This window comes from Mus caroli, chromosome 2, assembly GCF_900094665.2.
Source record: "Mus caroli chromosome 2, CAROLI_EIJ_v1.1, whole genome shotgun sequence".
NCBI lineage: Eukaryota > Metazoa > Chordata > Mammalia > Rodentia > Muridae > Mus > Mus caroli.
This window is the reverse complement of record NC_034571.1, coordinates 12,353,838-12,370,640: the sequence shown is the minus strand read 5'-3', so window position 1 is coordinate 12,370,640 and position 16,803 is coordinate 12,353,838. Positions and strand designations below refer to the sequence as shown.

The window sequence follows — 16,803 nt, the reverse complement described above, 5'->3', positions numbered from 1 at the left end:
CAGTCTATTTGGAGTTCTGTAGGCTTCTTGTATGTTCATGGGCATCTCTTTCTTTAGGTTTGGGAAGTTTTCTTCTATAATTTTGTTGAAGATATTTTTTGGCCCTTTAAGTTGAAAATCTTCATTCTCATCAACTCCTATTATCTGTAGGTTTGGTCTTCTCATTGTGTCCTGGATGTTTTGATTTAGGATCTTTTTGCATTTTGTATTTTCTTTGATTGTTGTGCCGATGTTCTCTATGGAATCTTCTGCAACTGAGATTCTCTCTTCTATCTCTTGTATTCTGTTGCTGATGCTGGCATCTATGGTTCCATATTTCTTTCGTAGGGTTTCTATCTCCAGCGTTGCCTCACTTTGGATTTTCTTTATTGTGTCTAATTCACTTTTTTGGTCTTGGATGGTTTCTTTCAATTCCATCACCTGTTTGGTCGTGTTTTCTTGCAATTCTTTAAGGGATTTTTGTACTTCCTCTTTAAGGTCTTCTACCTGTTTAGCAGTGTTCTCCTGTATTTCTTTATGTGAGTTATTAAAGTCCTTCTTGATGTCCTCTACCATCATCATGAGATATGCTTTTAAATCTGGGACTCTCTTTTTGGGTGTGTTGGGGTGCCCAGGACTGGGTGGGGTGGGAGTGCTGCATTCTGATAATGATGAGTGGTCTTGTTTTCTGTTAGTTAGATTCTTATGTTTGGCTTTCGCCATCTGGTAATGTCTGGAGTTAGTTGTTATAGTTGTCTCTGGTTAGAGCTTGTTCTCAGGTGATTCTGTTAGCCTCTATCAGCAGACCTGGGTGACTAGCTTTCTCCTGAGTTTCAGTGGTCAGAGTACTCTCTGCAGGCAAGCTCTCCTCTTGCAGGCAAGGTGCCCACATATCTGGTGTTCGAACCTGCCTCCTTGCAGAAGATTTTATCCACTCACCAGAGGTCCTAAGATCCCGTGGAGAGTTCTGTGTGGACCTTGGGGGTGTCTGCAGACTCTGCGCCCAAGGTGCGCTGGTGATTGCACGGACCAGAAGGGACTAGTCGGGACAGTTCTGAACATGGAATCTTACACATAGGTGACACATGCCCTCTCTTTTGCCCTTCTCACCACTAGTCACCCTCACAGTTATTACAGGACTTCTACTTTTATTGATTTGTGTGTTTCCACACATAAGAGAAAATAGGAAATATCTGATTTGTGTCCAGCTCATTTTACTCAGTATTGTGTGATCTGCCTCCATTTATTTTTCTTAAAAATAGTATTTCCATCCATTTTAGTGGTTAATGATGCATACACATACAGATTTTCATTATCCATTGATGTGTGGATGGGTAACTAGGCTGATTCAACACCTTACCTATTATGAATTGTGCCACAGTAAACAGGATTAGGCACATGGAAAAAAAAAACTTAAAAGGATATCATTTAACAAAACTTCTACCAGAAATCTCAGTTCTTTTTACATTCATTTTATTACTTTTTGTAAATTTTATGATTATTGTGTCTACATAATTTCCATCACAAACTTTACCCTCTCCAACTTCTCCCATGCCCTCTGCTTGTTGAACCTCATGAGCCCTTCTTAATTAATAATTGTTCATATATATCCATATCCATACATACATATGTATATATAAATACAACTTGCTGAATATACTAAATGTTGCTTATATATATAGATGTTTAAGGTTGACCATTTGGGATTGGTTAACTTATCAGGGGCTTATCCTGGGAAAAAGACTGAATCCAGACTGAATAGCTCTGTTAGCAGCCATTCATTAATTGACTTCAGTTCTTCAACTAGGGTTAAAGCCTTGTGAGATTTACCCATCCATCTAGGGATGTTAGCTGTTTTAGCATTGTGAAGATCTTTCTTTGATGACCATATTTTCAAAATCTTATGGGTACAACTTTCTGTAATATGTAAGAGACACTATCTCATCAAAGCTGCCCTGGTCCTCTGGTTCTTATAATCCTTCATGCTCCTATTTTCCATAGTTCCTTAGTCTTAGGTAGAGAGTTTGCTTCTACATGTGTAGACTGGAGATTCTAAGGTTTGAAACAACAATCTCTATTTTAAGTGTTTACTATTTCTTTCAATTAGAGATAAACAAATTTAAATGTTTTACCTTTAAAGTAAGTTGCTAGTTATTTAACAAAGTTTACTCTCAGAAGTAGTCTATAAATTGAACTCACAATGGTGGTGGCTCAATTTTCCATATATATACATAATTTGGACATTATATATTATATGAAAATAGCATACTGTATTACTGTATAATGTTATACTAAAGAAGCTAAAACTATATGAGCTTATAATCACTACCACAAACATCCTGATTTTTACTTAGAAATTTTTTATTTCATTGTGAACCTTCATAATAATATATATTCTTCTGAATCTCTACTCCACTACAGATTTTAAAATAAATAATATAAAAGCATGACTTCATGTATTCATTTTATGAATTGCTCATAATAATTATGTTACTCTAAGACAAATATAACTGATTATTCCACCTGCTCAGCATCATCTCAGAGAGAATGGAAACAGCAAGTAACTTTTTAAGGTGAAGGCAGAGGTGCCCATTCTCTTCCCTTGAAACTATTCAGCTTGAAACACACATGATTCTGCTGAAAGATGGGAGACCTCAGCATATTTTCTTGGTGAAACATTAATACTAATAAGTATAGATGCCAAGAATCACACTAATCCATTTCAACAGTAACAACAAAAACCAGGATATTGATTGTGTAGCATGCAGAGGTCTATGAAAAGCTAACAAATACAAAAAACAATTCTGATTATTCATAGCATATATTTAGCAATTTAATATGTTATGAATTGTAAAATTTGAAATTTATTTAGGAATGAATCTAGGTAAAAATGAAGGGCTAATAAATGCTCTAGCAACTGGTAATCACACAATATCAGTATTCTGGCCATTTTACTAACTAATAATGAGAATGGACATATTGACATAAAAATAAAATTGAGAAAAAAAACAGTTTGGCATAAAATTAATCTCACTGCATAAATGTAAATGAGCATAAAATAAAGTGTTACCACATAAGAAATTAGAAAATAAAAGGGTCATGTTACAAACAAAGTGAAAGAAAGAAAAACAACAAAACAAAACAAAACAACAAAAACCAGAAATTACTGAGAATACTATTGGGAAAACTGCTGAAGGACACACACTTGCAGCTGACATCACAGTATGCTGGGGAACCTTGGTTTCAGCCATGGCTTTGTGGATATTTTCTAGCTTACATAAACAGTCCTGAGAGAACATCCGTGGTCATAACAATAAGAATGTTTGTGAGAAAAGAGGACACTGTGACCTTTGGTTCCAGGAGCTGAAGATTGCCATCTGACCTTCAGAGAGCCCCTGGGCACTTCCCTGATCCCTTGGAGCCTCCTCTTGCTTATGCTTATATTGGGGCTCTTGAATAAAGCTTTTAGAGCTTGATCAGCATGATTGACTTGCTTTCATTCTTCCTGTGTCTTTCCCTCCCACTCTCTCACTGCCTTGCCCTGGGTCCCTGCTGATTATCCCTGCAGGTCAGGGCAAACTGGCACCCAAAGTGTGTGGCCCCAAGTCTGGGGTCTGAGAGAGTCACACTGAGCTACCACTTTGTCAAAGAGTGAGAGAAGGCTCAGACTGAACCACCCCTTCCTCAAGAAGTGCGTGAAGGTTCACACTGGACCTCCGCCTCCTCAGGATGTGAGTGAAGGTCTGCACAGGGTCACTGCTTCATTAGGAAGTGAGTGAAGATCCCCACAGATATCGTAGCAGGGTCACCCTCACTGTGAGACTGATCTGAGAAAGATAGGAAGAGTGGCTAGACTTTGGGACAAGCATTAAGTAAACATGAATTGTTTTTAAAGGGATCTCAAGGAATCCCTCAAGACAGGAGGAATGTGGGTTAGGAAAATTTGTTTACAGCCAAGAGCTGCTCCAGGTGGGAGGAATAGGGTTTAAAATAAAATAAAATAAATAAAGAGAGTAAAAAACAAAACTACAAAAACAAAATAACAGATGTTAGAAAAAAATTTTTAGCTCAAGCACATTTATGTTATTCTTAATTCCCAGAAGTAGGAATGGTAAATATATAAATGAAAGAATTTGACAAGTTGAGGAGTAATTAGGAAAGTTAGAAAAGCAGGGCACTGAGAAGCAACTATCAGTAGCTACCACTGTGTCTCCTCTTCCTTCTCTAGCAGAATTCCCAGAAGAAGGAGATAAAGAGTTAGACTTTGAACAAGAGAGAGAGAGAGAGAGAGAGAGAGAGAGAGAGAGAGAGAGAGAGAGAATAGGTTTCAGAAAAGCAGTTATCCCCTGTTCAGGACCTTTGAGCAAAAGAGAAGGAAAATGGAAATCAGCTATTTCAGAGCTCTCCTAGGGACAGAAGGAAATCAGGGGACATTCTGCTTCCCCTCTGGCTCCTATGGAGATATTCTTAGCTCTGTTTAGGATATCTGGGTCCCTTTGAGAAATCAAATTTTATTCCCTCTCTGTCTATTGTCTGTCCTTGGTGCACCAATTGTCCATATGTCTGTCTATTTATGTTTGTTTTTGTTTTGTTGTTTGAATGATTGTTGTTCTGTATTTAATGTTGAAAGAAAAAAATGGTTAAAACTTTATCTGCTGGCTGTCCATCCTCTGATTTAGTTTAACTTGTTTAAAAGGCAGTCTCAATTTGAACAGCAGAAACTGGTAAGTTACACTGCACTGTGGCTGGGAGTCAAGTACAGCTGGAAAAGCCTTGCTAGAAGCTGATTATCTACACAGGAGCTCTTAAAGGGGCAAGCAGTCTTTTGCTTTTGTAACAGAATGTAGCTTAAAATTGGTAACTCAGGATTGGAGTTATTCTAAACAACATGTGGCATGAGCCAACCCAGGAAAACAGGTCTTTAAAGATACTTCTAAATTGCGATAATATTTTGTGTAATTATTATTCTAGAAACTAGACTTATAAAGGATAAGATTTAAAACAATATTTATTTAATGATGTATTAAAAGCTGCACTGTCATGCATTCATATATAAAAATTGGCAGCCAAACTTCTTAACGTGAAGGTGATGATTTTGGTATTGATTTTAAAGAGAATCGATTGTTTAAAATTGGGTTTTGCTTTCCAAAAGTTTTGGATATATTCTAATATTGCAAAAGAAACTTTGAAAATATGGTTAAAATTGCAGGTGTTCCATTGACTGCAGTTTGCTGTTTGATTGCAAGCTCAGGATTTTTAACTCACCCGTATATTGTAATTAGGATGATAACAAGTGTTTATCTTTTGAGAACACTAATGCAGCGATCGGGCCGTACAAAGCAAAGACAGACTTATCTGGATATATTCATCTTTGTGCAGAAATTGGACCCTCATACAATCAGTTTGGCTATGGCTGCTGCCTTGCAGGGGACTACAGTACAGGCAATGCTTCCAGCAATAAGGTTAAGTATAAATCATCTTAAGAAAGACTGTCCAAAATTTAGAGGCATAGACAGACAGTCAAATTCTTCCCCTGGAATCTGTTCTCACTGCACAAGGGATAATCTTTGGGTCAGGACCCTGGCAATATGCTCAGATTAAAAAAATATTTATATTTGAGTTAATGCAAAGCTCAGAGCAGCTTCATGGAGGCTTGTGTGGCATTTCTTTTGTTTTGCAAACCCTGCCTAGGGAAGTTTTGGGACCTCACCTCTCCTTGCCTCCAGGGAATTATTTTTTAATCCAAAAAAAGTATTAGATATCTATCCAGGTGTTGTTCAAAATAAAGTTTAAACTTAAGATATATGAAATGTCAATGAGGCTGTGGAACTTCTAAAGGCATTACATTCTGGTCTGCCCACTCCAAATAGAGTAGAGGAAGCTTCTGTAATCAATTGTTATCAATTGTTATCAGTTAATCAAACATTAGCTGCTTATTTTAGTTATTGTTACTCAGTGTGCCCACAGCAATTCTTTGGTAAAAGAGAACATTAATGTGGAATCATCTTTCTTCTTCTCCAAGTAAAGTTTTAACATCCTGTCATGAAGCTGTTTGTGGTGCTAATCAAGAATTGTAAGGTAAAATCATGAAGATATTTTTTTAAAAAAGTCTTAAAACCCTGATGAGACATCTATTTCTTGTCTCAAACAGCAATTAAATTAGTTAATGCAGAATATTGATATTTGGTCTCTTGCACAGTAAACTTTTTAGGTAAAATTGATAATCATTATACAAAAGATAAGTTGTTAAAAATTGCTTCCATGTATGCTTTTGTATTTCCTGTAAATTTATGCATGCATCCCATAAAGAATACCTCTACTGTATTTATAATCAGTCCTCCTATGGGAGAGAAGTATTTGTGATTGGATCACATGTTTATTCTTTTGAGTTTCCTCCTGCTTCACACAATTAATTGAATTGTGTGTTGTAGTAGGTGTTTTAAAATCTTAAAAATCAAGCAGGTAGAGATATTCATAAAGGATTATTAGAAAATAGTAGTAGATTTGAAAGATTGTTTCTTTACTATTCATTTGCATCATCAGGATTATGAAAGATTAGCTTTCAGTGTTCTTTCTATTAATTTTAAAGGGCCAAATAAAAGGTATCAATGGATAGTTCTTTCTCAAGGCATGGCTAACAGTCCTACTTTATGTCAAAAATTTGTGACACAAGCCATTCAGTCTAATAGACAGCAATAACCAAAAATATACATTATACATTGCATGGATGATATCTTATTATCAGGGAAAGATCCACAGAACTTGCTTCTATGTTATAGAAATTTACAACAGGCATTATCTGATAAAGAGTGACAAATAGCTCCAGAGAAAGTGCAAACTCAAGATCCTTATAATTATTTAGGTTTTAGACTCACAGATCAAGCTGTTTTTCCTCAGAAAATAATTATTTGTAGGGACAATTTTAAAACTTTAAATGATTTTCAAAAGTTGTTAGCTGATATTACTTTGCTTTGTCCTTATTTAAAGCTTACTACAGGAGAACTGAAACCCTTATTTGATATTCTTAGGGGGAGTGATGATCCTACCTCTCTTCAAGTTTTAACTTCAGAAGGGTTGTTGGCCTTACAAGTAGAAAGAGCTACTGAAAAACAATTGTTACTTATATAGATTATTCTTTGCCTTTACATTTGTTGATTTTTTAATACTACTCATACACCTACAGGATCTTTTGAGGTCAATTGCCTCAGTCTGTGGAACTTGTCACACAGATCCTACTGGAGGTGATATGGCACAAACACCATTCTTGCTCAAAAAAAAAAAATCCTATTTATATTGGTCATATAAGAACTCATTCTGATCTTCCCGGACTTTTAACTGCAGGCAATGATTGTTTTGACAAAGCTTTGATAGAAGAAGCTTTAGTTTCAGATCCTATTGTTTTGACTAAATGTGGTCACAATAAAATTCATCTTTTTGGTCATACCTTAAGCCTCCTATATAAGATCGCTAAGGAACAAGCTAGAATGATTTTAAAGCAATGTCCTGACTGTCTTACATTGTTTCAAGTTCTTCATTTAGGGGTTAATCCAAGAGGTCTTATGCCCAATCATATTTGGCAAATAGATGTAACTCATTATTCAGAATTTGGAAAATTGAAATATATACATGTCTGTATTGACACTTGTTCAGAACTCATTTTTGCTTCTCTACATACAGAAGAAGCTTCTAGAAATGTAATTAATATTGCTTACAGGCTTTTATTGCTATGGGATTGCCTAAAATCATCAAGGCCGATAATGGCCCTGATTATACTGGAAATAGCTTTATACAATTTTGTAATGAATTTGGAATTGAACATAAAACTGGAATTCCTTATAATCCATGGGACAAGGAATTGTTGAATGTGTGCACTACACTCGAAAAAATTGGCTTTTCAATACAAAAAAGGGAGAGTCATATCCCCATACACCACAAAAAATTTTAAAATTTCAATGTCAAGGAACTCTCTGAGTATGGGGAAGAGGGCATATTTGTGGTTTTTTGTTTGTTTGTTTGTTTTCTGCAGGATGCTGAAGGAGCATGCTATTGGCCAGAGTAGTTAATGAGACATGCTGATGCTGGGACAAAAAAATGATGCTGATCTTGAGTTTTTAGAGTGTCCTGACAATGATGATAGAGAAGGTATATTGGGCCTTCATCCCTGATCCTCCCTTTACTGCATCCAACAGTATGGGAAGGCCTAGAAATTGTGGCAATGCTAAACACCACTAAGTTGATAGATATGCCTGTTGGAAAAAATTTCACCATCAATAGAGAAATTAATTACTAAAGATTTAGAGCTAAAGTCTCCATATACTTTTGTGGGAGGCACAGCTACAGGCACTTCTGCCATAGTTTTGCAAGGAAAAATTTATGAGCTTCTTAGAACAACAATAGATACAGAATAAAGAAAAGGAGCTGAGTACACAGTCTCCACACTGTAGACACATCACCCTTTTTCTTGGCTATCTCTCTTAAGAGAGGGCCTGATACTTGCCAAGATTAAGAAATGTCTCAGCCTGCTTCCTTTTTGCTGCATTAGGACATCCTCCATTGTGGGATGTCCCTTATTCCATACCAGTTGTAGAACTTTTCCCCCAATATTTGAAGTACCCTTGTTCTTGATCCCTGAACAACAGCAATTTAAATTCTGCTACACTAGTCCCAGTGATAATTTGTGCAACCAAACTAGCTCACCTAGTCAGGATCTGATTGCCCCTGAAGGGTTCTGCTTTTGATGAAATGGTACCCTTACTAAAACTTATTCCAAAAACATAAATAAAGAATTGCTGTGTCTTTCTGTGACCCTAGTTCCTCAGTTGACCTTGCTAACTCCCGCCAAGTATTTGAGCTGGAATAGCTCCCTGGATAGTAGAATCAAGCGAGCTGTTTTTCTCCTTGTAGTGGCCAGTGCCTTCTTGGTAACCTCTGTTATGGCTGGAGGAAATTTAACCCATTCTCTTACCACCGCTAAATTATCTCAACAATTTGCATTGGCAGATGAAGCTTCCATTGAGTCATTAGTTTCTTTACAGAGACAATTAACTTCCCTTGCCCAAGTTGCCTTACAGAATCAAAGAGCACTTGATTTGCTGACTGCTAAGAAAGGTGGCACCTGTCTCTTTCTGCAAGAAGAATGTTACTTTTATGTAAATGAATCAGGTATAGTGGAAACACGAATCCAACAGTTACATAAACTTAAGTTGGAGCTCCAGAGAAAACAGTTTTCAGCCACTGCTGCTAATTGGTGGAAGTCCTCTATGTATATCCTCTTGATGACCCTCCTTGGACCTTTAATAAGCATTTGATTATTAGTAACTTTGGGGCCTTTTATTTTTAACAGAATTACTGGTTTTATAAAACAGCAGATTGATTCCTTGGCATTGAGCCCTTGCAAATTCATTATCATAGACTTGATTTGGCTGACAGAGGACTTGCTAAACTTGAGGTGGTAATTCTCCTTCAGGAGCTTTATAGGATTCAGACCTGTGCATACTGGTTCTTGATAAAATGAATCCGGTATGGGCACCAGCATGGGTTGCTAGGCCAAGCACCCCAGGGAAAAGTCTAACATGAACCATCTCTGAATTCCTCGTGAGACAAACCTGGTTTTCAAGGAGGTTGGTATCTGTTTTCAACCTTATCCTAAGGATTTTCTAAGGCTCTGCCTCTGTGGGTCATGATGGTACCCACGGGAGGAATCAGGTCAATCCTCCCCCGACTAGTTGACACCCACTCATCCAAGGATGAGATGACTATTGATTACCCCAGTTATGTGGGGCCTTATTGAAAATAATTAAAAGGGAGGAGATGCCTGGAGCCATGGCCTCAAGCCATGGCCTTGTGGATATTTTCTAGCTTACATAAACAATCCTGAGAGAACATTCGTGGTCATAACAGTAAGAATGTTTGTGGGTAAAGAGGACACTGTGACCATTGGTTCCAGGAGCTGAAGATTGCCACCTGACCTTCAGAGAGGCCCCGGGCTCTTCCCCCCTCCCTCGGAGCCTCATCTTGCTTATGCTTATATTGCCACTCCTGAATAGAGTTTTTAGAGCTTGATCAGTATGATTGACTTGCTCTCATTCTTCCTGTGTCTTTCCCTCCCACTCTCTCACTGCCCTGGGTCTCCAGTGATTATCCCTGCAGGTTGGGGCAAAAGTACAGTACTGCTCTTTGAGAGGAGGGTCATCATAGAGCTAAGGGAAAAGACAGAATAGATGTGAGAAATACTCTTAAGTTGAAGTCAGCAGATTTTGCCAGTGGACAAGTACAGTGGGATGTCAAATGTTAAAATTTCCAGCTGAAATTCAGCCTGGAGTTGATGGACAAAACTGGCATTGTGAGCAGGGGTAGGAAAAGCATGGAGAAAGAGAGGCTGCAGCGGAGGCACGATAAAAGAAGACCCTTCTAGCTGTTCCTTGAAAATCATAGGGGAGACAGAAAGCATTGGCACTTTAGGAAATACTTCAGTGATTTCTGTTTGTATTTTCATGAATTTTAATTTTCATTCTACTGTATTACTTTCATTTCACTGTACTACTGAACAACAATGGTAGTTTAGTTAGTACCTGAAAGCAAATTGATAAGTATAAATGAATGTACAGGCCGTCATACTACCTTATCTAATGTGACAACAGAAGAACACTGGATGAGAATTATAGAGAAAAATATTACTGTCTCATTTTTGTTTGTTTTCAATTTACAAAACACTGTCTTTTGTGGAACATTCAACTTCATGGGGCATTTTGGGTTGGACCAAAAGACTCATTTATTATGAAGATAACACAGAGCCAAACAGTTTAGACAGGTTTTAAAGTTTCATATTTTTCTTCCCAAACTTGAGACAGAAAATTGGGACTAATGGTCTGTAACAGATACTTCCCAGCTCTGCTTCTGCCTCCAGCAACTCTACTCTAGCCTTCTTGGCACCACGAGCCACAGAATAAATTCAGTAAAATAATTGGGGAATCTAGATTTTCAATGATGACTCGCCCTACTTTTCAGTATTCTTTCTTCTACAGCATCCCCCAAAACACAATGATTCTAAATATAAACTTGGAAAGTATGTAGGGAAAACCCAGGCTATTAAAATTAGAAAATTTAAGCTGTAATATCATTCTTGCCATGAAGTTTTATATCATCTAGATCACTTGTATTCTGAAAATTAATATTTTACAGTTACAAAACAGAATTCATAAAGGGTTAATATGTTTGATTATCAGCATGCTAGTGATTCATGTCATGGACGCAAGATATAGGCATGTCTGGTTAACTTGTCACTTCATTTTTCAATGTAAGGCTAAATAGTAAAGTTACTGATTCTACTCAGCAGTTAACATATAGCAACCATAGATGGATCAGACCTTATTCTCAACACTTAAAACAGTATAGAATTGGTCTGAAATTGTACGTCAGTACTGACATACTTGCCTAGCATGCATGAAATCCCCATCCTATCTCTACCACTCTGAAAAGAATACAAGACTATATAAAACACTGTTCTAATATTGTATTATGACATCTATTTACAAATTTGCTGTCTGGATAAGACTGTATATATTCTCTGCCCTTACGTATCTCCCTATAGCTAAAGAATACTGACTACTAGCCCGTTGACAGGCTTAACTTTATGGATGTGTGTAAATATATGCATACCATATCCTAATATGGGTGTAATGCTTTCTGTTCTCCATCCTCTAATTTGAAAACAGATATCTCAGATGGGGAGGTGGCCTTAAGCTCTAGTCCCATATGGGCAGGACATATGGAATGGAGATTCACAGCTTAGAACTTCAGGAGGATTTGTAGAGCTCTGAATAAGAAATTGATATCATTGCTATTCTTTTTCTAAGCTAACCCACATGTTCAGAGCTAGAAGTAGGTTTTGTGGTTATATGCAAATGAGAATTGTCTTTCAAGAAGTCTGTCTATATACCGTAAGTTATATTTTATATGGAAATAGTTAATACTTAAGAAATAATACAATAGAACACATAATGAAGATAATAAAAAACACCTAAAGGTGGGTACCACTCTATTTATCCTTTTCTTTAGAAAATATTATCATCCCCACATGCAAGATATAAAACAGCAAATAAATAATATACCTGCTTTCTTACAACTGCCATTATTATCAAAGAAAAGAAAATTTTCACTATAAGCATAATAGGTGGTGTGTACAAAATAAATTGAGGGACAAAAGAGAGAAAATGTCAGAAAACAATGTATATGATATCCCCTGTATCCATTGAATAAACATGGGCACTCAGGAGAAGCATATGTCAAGAAGAATGAAAAGCATGTGTCAAAGCCCAGACTGAACTTAACTAAATAGACTAAATAAGTACTAGGTAGAAGGGATTTTTTTTATAGTTGAGGACTCACTGTGGAAAGGGGAATCATGAATTCTGGGGGAGACTGTCCTTTATGCTTTGTGAGACCTAACTGAAATTTGATTTGACTCTGAAGGCAGTCTTGGGAAGATGCTGATGATCATGAAGGTATCATCATCTAACATTAAAAGGACCCATTGGGCTGCTGTTGAGAGAATATGATATGAGGTTCAAAGATAGAAACAAAGAGACCACTTACAAATCAAATGGAATCTTAACAACAATGGTGGCTTGGGGTAAGGGCAAATGAATGAGTTGATTTTGGAAAGATCTGAGGTATATGAACAGGCACACTTACTAAAATATGAAGAGGTGATGAAGCAGCTTTCTTACTAGACTTGCAGAGATTGGTTTGGCTTTGCATAGTGCTCTGAAGAATAGCTGGAGTCTAATGACAGCAATTGCTACTGCTTGAATGGTTAGATAGAAAAATATTAACTTCAGAGAAGGGAGTGGAATGGAACCCATAAACTGCTTTAAAGCTCTTCCACCCAGGGATGCCAAGGTAAGGGAATCACACGTAGTTAGAATATATGCAAACCGGCTAGGCATGATGGTTCACAACTTTAACCCCAGTACTCAGAGGCAGAGGTAGATGGATTTCTGAGTCCAAGGCCAGCTTTTTCTACAGAGCAAGTTCCAGGACAGTGAAAACTACACAGAGAAATTCCATTTTGAATAACAACAACATCAAACAAACAAAAAAGATATGTATCGAAAGATGGCCTAGTCGGCCATCACTGGAAAGAGAGGCCCATTGGACTTGCAAACTTTATATGCCCCAATACAGGGGATTGCCAGGGCCAAAAGAATGGGAATGGGTGGGTAGGGAAGTGGGGGGGGTATGGGGGACTTTTGGGATAGCATTGGAAATGTAATTGAGGAAAATACGTAATGAAAAATATTAAAAATTAAAAAAAAAGATATTAGTAAGTAAGTTACTATTGGGTCCCAGTATAGTCTGCAAATGACACTCTGGGGACAGGATTTAGGATGGGGGATAAGACCTGATGGTGTCATGTGATGAATCCTAAAACTCAGACTCCAGAGACTAGCATTGGAATGCAGATATGAGTTTATTGCCCAGCCCATAAGCCTATATACAGGGTTTGACTCAATCCCAAGTTTCTAAATATGTGGCCAATGAAAGCCCTACCTAATGATGTTACTCAGAAGAAGCCAGGGGAGTGTAGAGATGTGAGTGAGTGGGGAAGTGGGAGGGGTCATCATCATCTGTCAGCACATCCTTTAGGTTTAGGGCAGCAGCTACCATCCTGGCCTTGGTTCCTTTTTGTTGTTTCACCAGTGTTCTGGGAACCATTTCAGATCTAATACCCGGTACGGTAAATCAGGACTCTTTGAGGACTCACAGAAGCCTATGGTGCCTTGCTCTCTGTCCCACTTTTCCCTGCACAAGGTTGACTTCCACACGCCCCCCTCCCCCCACATGACACTGGTCTTCTATATCATTTGCGTTGAGAGCTTCTGGTCTGAGTCCCAGTGTAATGTTTATGAATTTCATTTTCAGTTTTACTGGACCACTGTGCATTGCTGAGTAGGAACAGCCTCTTCTCTACAACCTGTTCTAAGCCTGGGCTATTCTGATTTTTAGTAGCTTCTCTCATTATCTCAGAGAATTTTATTAGTCACTCAAGTTGTGATGTTGAACAGAACATAAGTATGGAGTTTAGGAGAGATGTGTCCGGTGAAAATATAAATCTGGGAAATAGTCTATTTTCAATAGATATAAATTTTAAAATGTAGAAAAATAGATTATAAACAATAACTAGGAATAGTTACAGTATAGCTCAAATTTTAAATATTGGTGTCATTGAAGATAAATGAAATGGTACTGAAGTTTTTAAAAATGAAATGTGGCTATAAACAACTTGGTAATTACTATATTGAAACAATTATTTTTATAATCATTAAGTCTCACAAAGATCATGATACTGCATTATAACTTCAGATATGACTTACCAAAATTTTGTATGTGATAAAATAAAGAAATAAGAGATTCAAACATATTTACTATATTCCAAAGGTTTAAGACTAATTACTAGCAAAGATTTAGAATTTTTTTTCAAGTGTCAATAACTTTAAGGAACTGTATAAGTGAGAGCACTTTCTGTTATACCTGAGTATTGGTTTTTTTGGTATTTCATTCAAGTAGACAGATTTGGAAATTCTCATGTCTTTGAAATGTTCTCTTACCTGGGTAGAGGGTACAATCCATGAATGACAGATCATCAATTGCAATATCTCCAGTAAATCCATCTCCCACTGAGGCCACTATCAAGATCTAAGGTATAAAAGAAAAGAGTTGAATTGTGAATAAAATTATAGAACCCTGGGGATGAAAAGGAGCTCACAGGGCTGGGGAGATGGAGACAGCTCACTCAGCAAAAATGATTTCTACATAAGTATGAGGTGTTGAGTTTGATCCAATATACCCACCATATATGGGGGGGGGTGTTGAGTACCTCTAATCCCATCACTGAGGAGGTGGAGAAAGGATGATTCTAGGGTCCCACTGGACAGATAGTCTAGCACAGTGGTTATCAACCTTGCTAAAGCTTCAACCCTTTAATACAGTTCTTCATGTTGTGGTAAGCACCCAAACATAAAATTATTTTCATTGTTACTTCATAACGATAATTTTGATGATGTTATTAATCATAATATAAATATTTTGAAGATAAAAGTTTGATAAAAGGGGTGTGTGACACACAGATGTATAATTACTGGTCTAGTCTAATTGGTAAGTTTCAAATCTCAGTGAGAGAAAGACCCTGTCACACAGAAGTGAAAATGGTTCATGAGGATAACATCTGAGCTTGTCATCTGGACACCATTTGCACCTTCCTACATACATACATACATACATACATACATACATACATATAGATGCATAAGTGTGCAAACACAGACATACACAAACCATATATATATGTATGTGGGTGTTTGTGTGTATGTGTGTGTGTGTGTATGTGTGTGAGAGAGAGAGAGAAACTGAGAGAAACGGAGAGAAACGGAGAGAAAAATGAAAAGAAAACTATTCATGCCCTTCCGGTTGGCACCAGTACCAGCACCAGGTCACCTTGGGTGCAGAGTCAGCAGACACCCCCAAGGTCCCCTAGAAGACTCTCCACACGATCTTAGGACCACCAGTGAGTGGAAAACAACATCTGTTCCAATCCAATCTCACAGGACATGAGATAGCATTAGGGAAGCAGAAAAGCCAGCCTGACCAGGGTCACAAATCCTTTCCAGCCAGCACCAGCACCAAGTTACCTGGGCATGGAGTCAACGGACACCCCCAAGGTCCCTAGAGGACAGCTGCTGAGGAGGACCGAGTTTCGGGCTCGAGACATCCAGGCATGTTCTCTGCCAGAGGAGAGGTGTCTGCCTCACCCAGGAGGGCTTTGCAGGAGCACCTGGGGACACAATCTTGGTTCCCAGATCCCTCAGAGACTAGTCTGTGAAGGTTAGAGTGTAGACTACAGAAACTAACAGCTTCTGGGACAGACCAAAGCAACACAGCTTCTGGGAAAGGCCCTGTTTCGGGCCTTCAACTTCTGCCAGGAGGCAGGTCCGAATGCCAGATATCTGGGCACCTACCCTGTAAGAGGAGAGCTTGCCTGCAGAGAGTGCTCTGACCACTGAAACTCAAAGGAGAGAGCTAGTCTCCCAGGTCTGGTGATAGAGGCTAACAGAATCACTAGAGGAACAAGCTCTAACTAGAGACAACTATAACAACTAACTCCAGAGATTACCAGATGGCGAAAGGCAAAAGCAAGAATCTTACTAACAGAAACCAAGACCACTCACCATCATCAGAATGCAGCACTCCCACCTCCCCCAATCCTGGGAACCCCAACACACCCGAAAAGCTAGACCCGGATTTAAAAGCATATCTAATGATAGTGGTAGAGGACATCAAGAAGGACTTTAATAACTCACTTAAAGAAATACATGAGAACACTGCTAAAGAGTTACAAGTCCTTAAAGAAAAACAGTAAAACACATCCAAACAGGTAATGGAAATGAACAAGACCATACTAGACCTAAAAAGGGAAGTAGACACAATAAAGAAAACCCAAAGTGAGGCAACACTGGAGATAGAAACCCTAGGAAAGAAATCTGGAACCATAGATGTAAACATCAGCAACAGAATATAAGAGATGGAAGAATCTCAGTTGCAGAAGATTCCATAGAGAACATGGGCACAAAAAATCAAGGGAAATGCAAAATGCAAAAAGATCTAAGTCAAAACATCTAGTAAATCCAGGACACAATGAGAAGACCAAACCTATGGATAAGGAGTAGATGAGAATGAAGATTTTCAACTTCCAGGGCCAGCAAATATATTCAACAAAATTATAGAAGAAAACTTCCCAAACTTAAAGAAAGAGATGCCCATGAACAT

General features: G+C 37.9%; 1 protein-coding gene across 1 annotated transcript in view; it reads right to left on the bottom strand.

Annotated features, from left to right (window-relative positions):
• The window catches only part of Malrd1 (MAM and LDL receptor class A domain containing 1), a 667,530-nt gene that overhangs the window by 445,948 nt on the left and 204,779 nt on the right, over positions 1 to 16,803 (bottom strand). Inside the window, exon 18 of the mRNA XM_021156265.1 lies at positions 14,589 to 14,676. Within this exon, the coding sequence (XP_021011924.1) occupies positions 14,589 to 14,676 (88 nt within the window). The remainder of the gene's footprint in view (positions 1 to 14,588; positions 14,677 to 16,803) is intronic.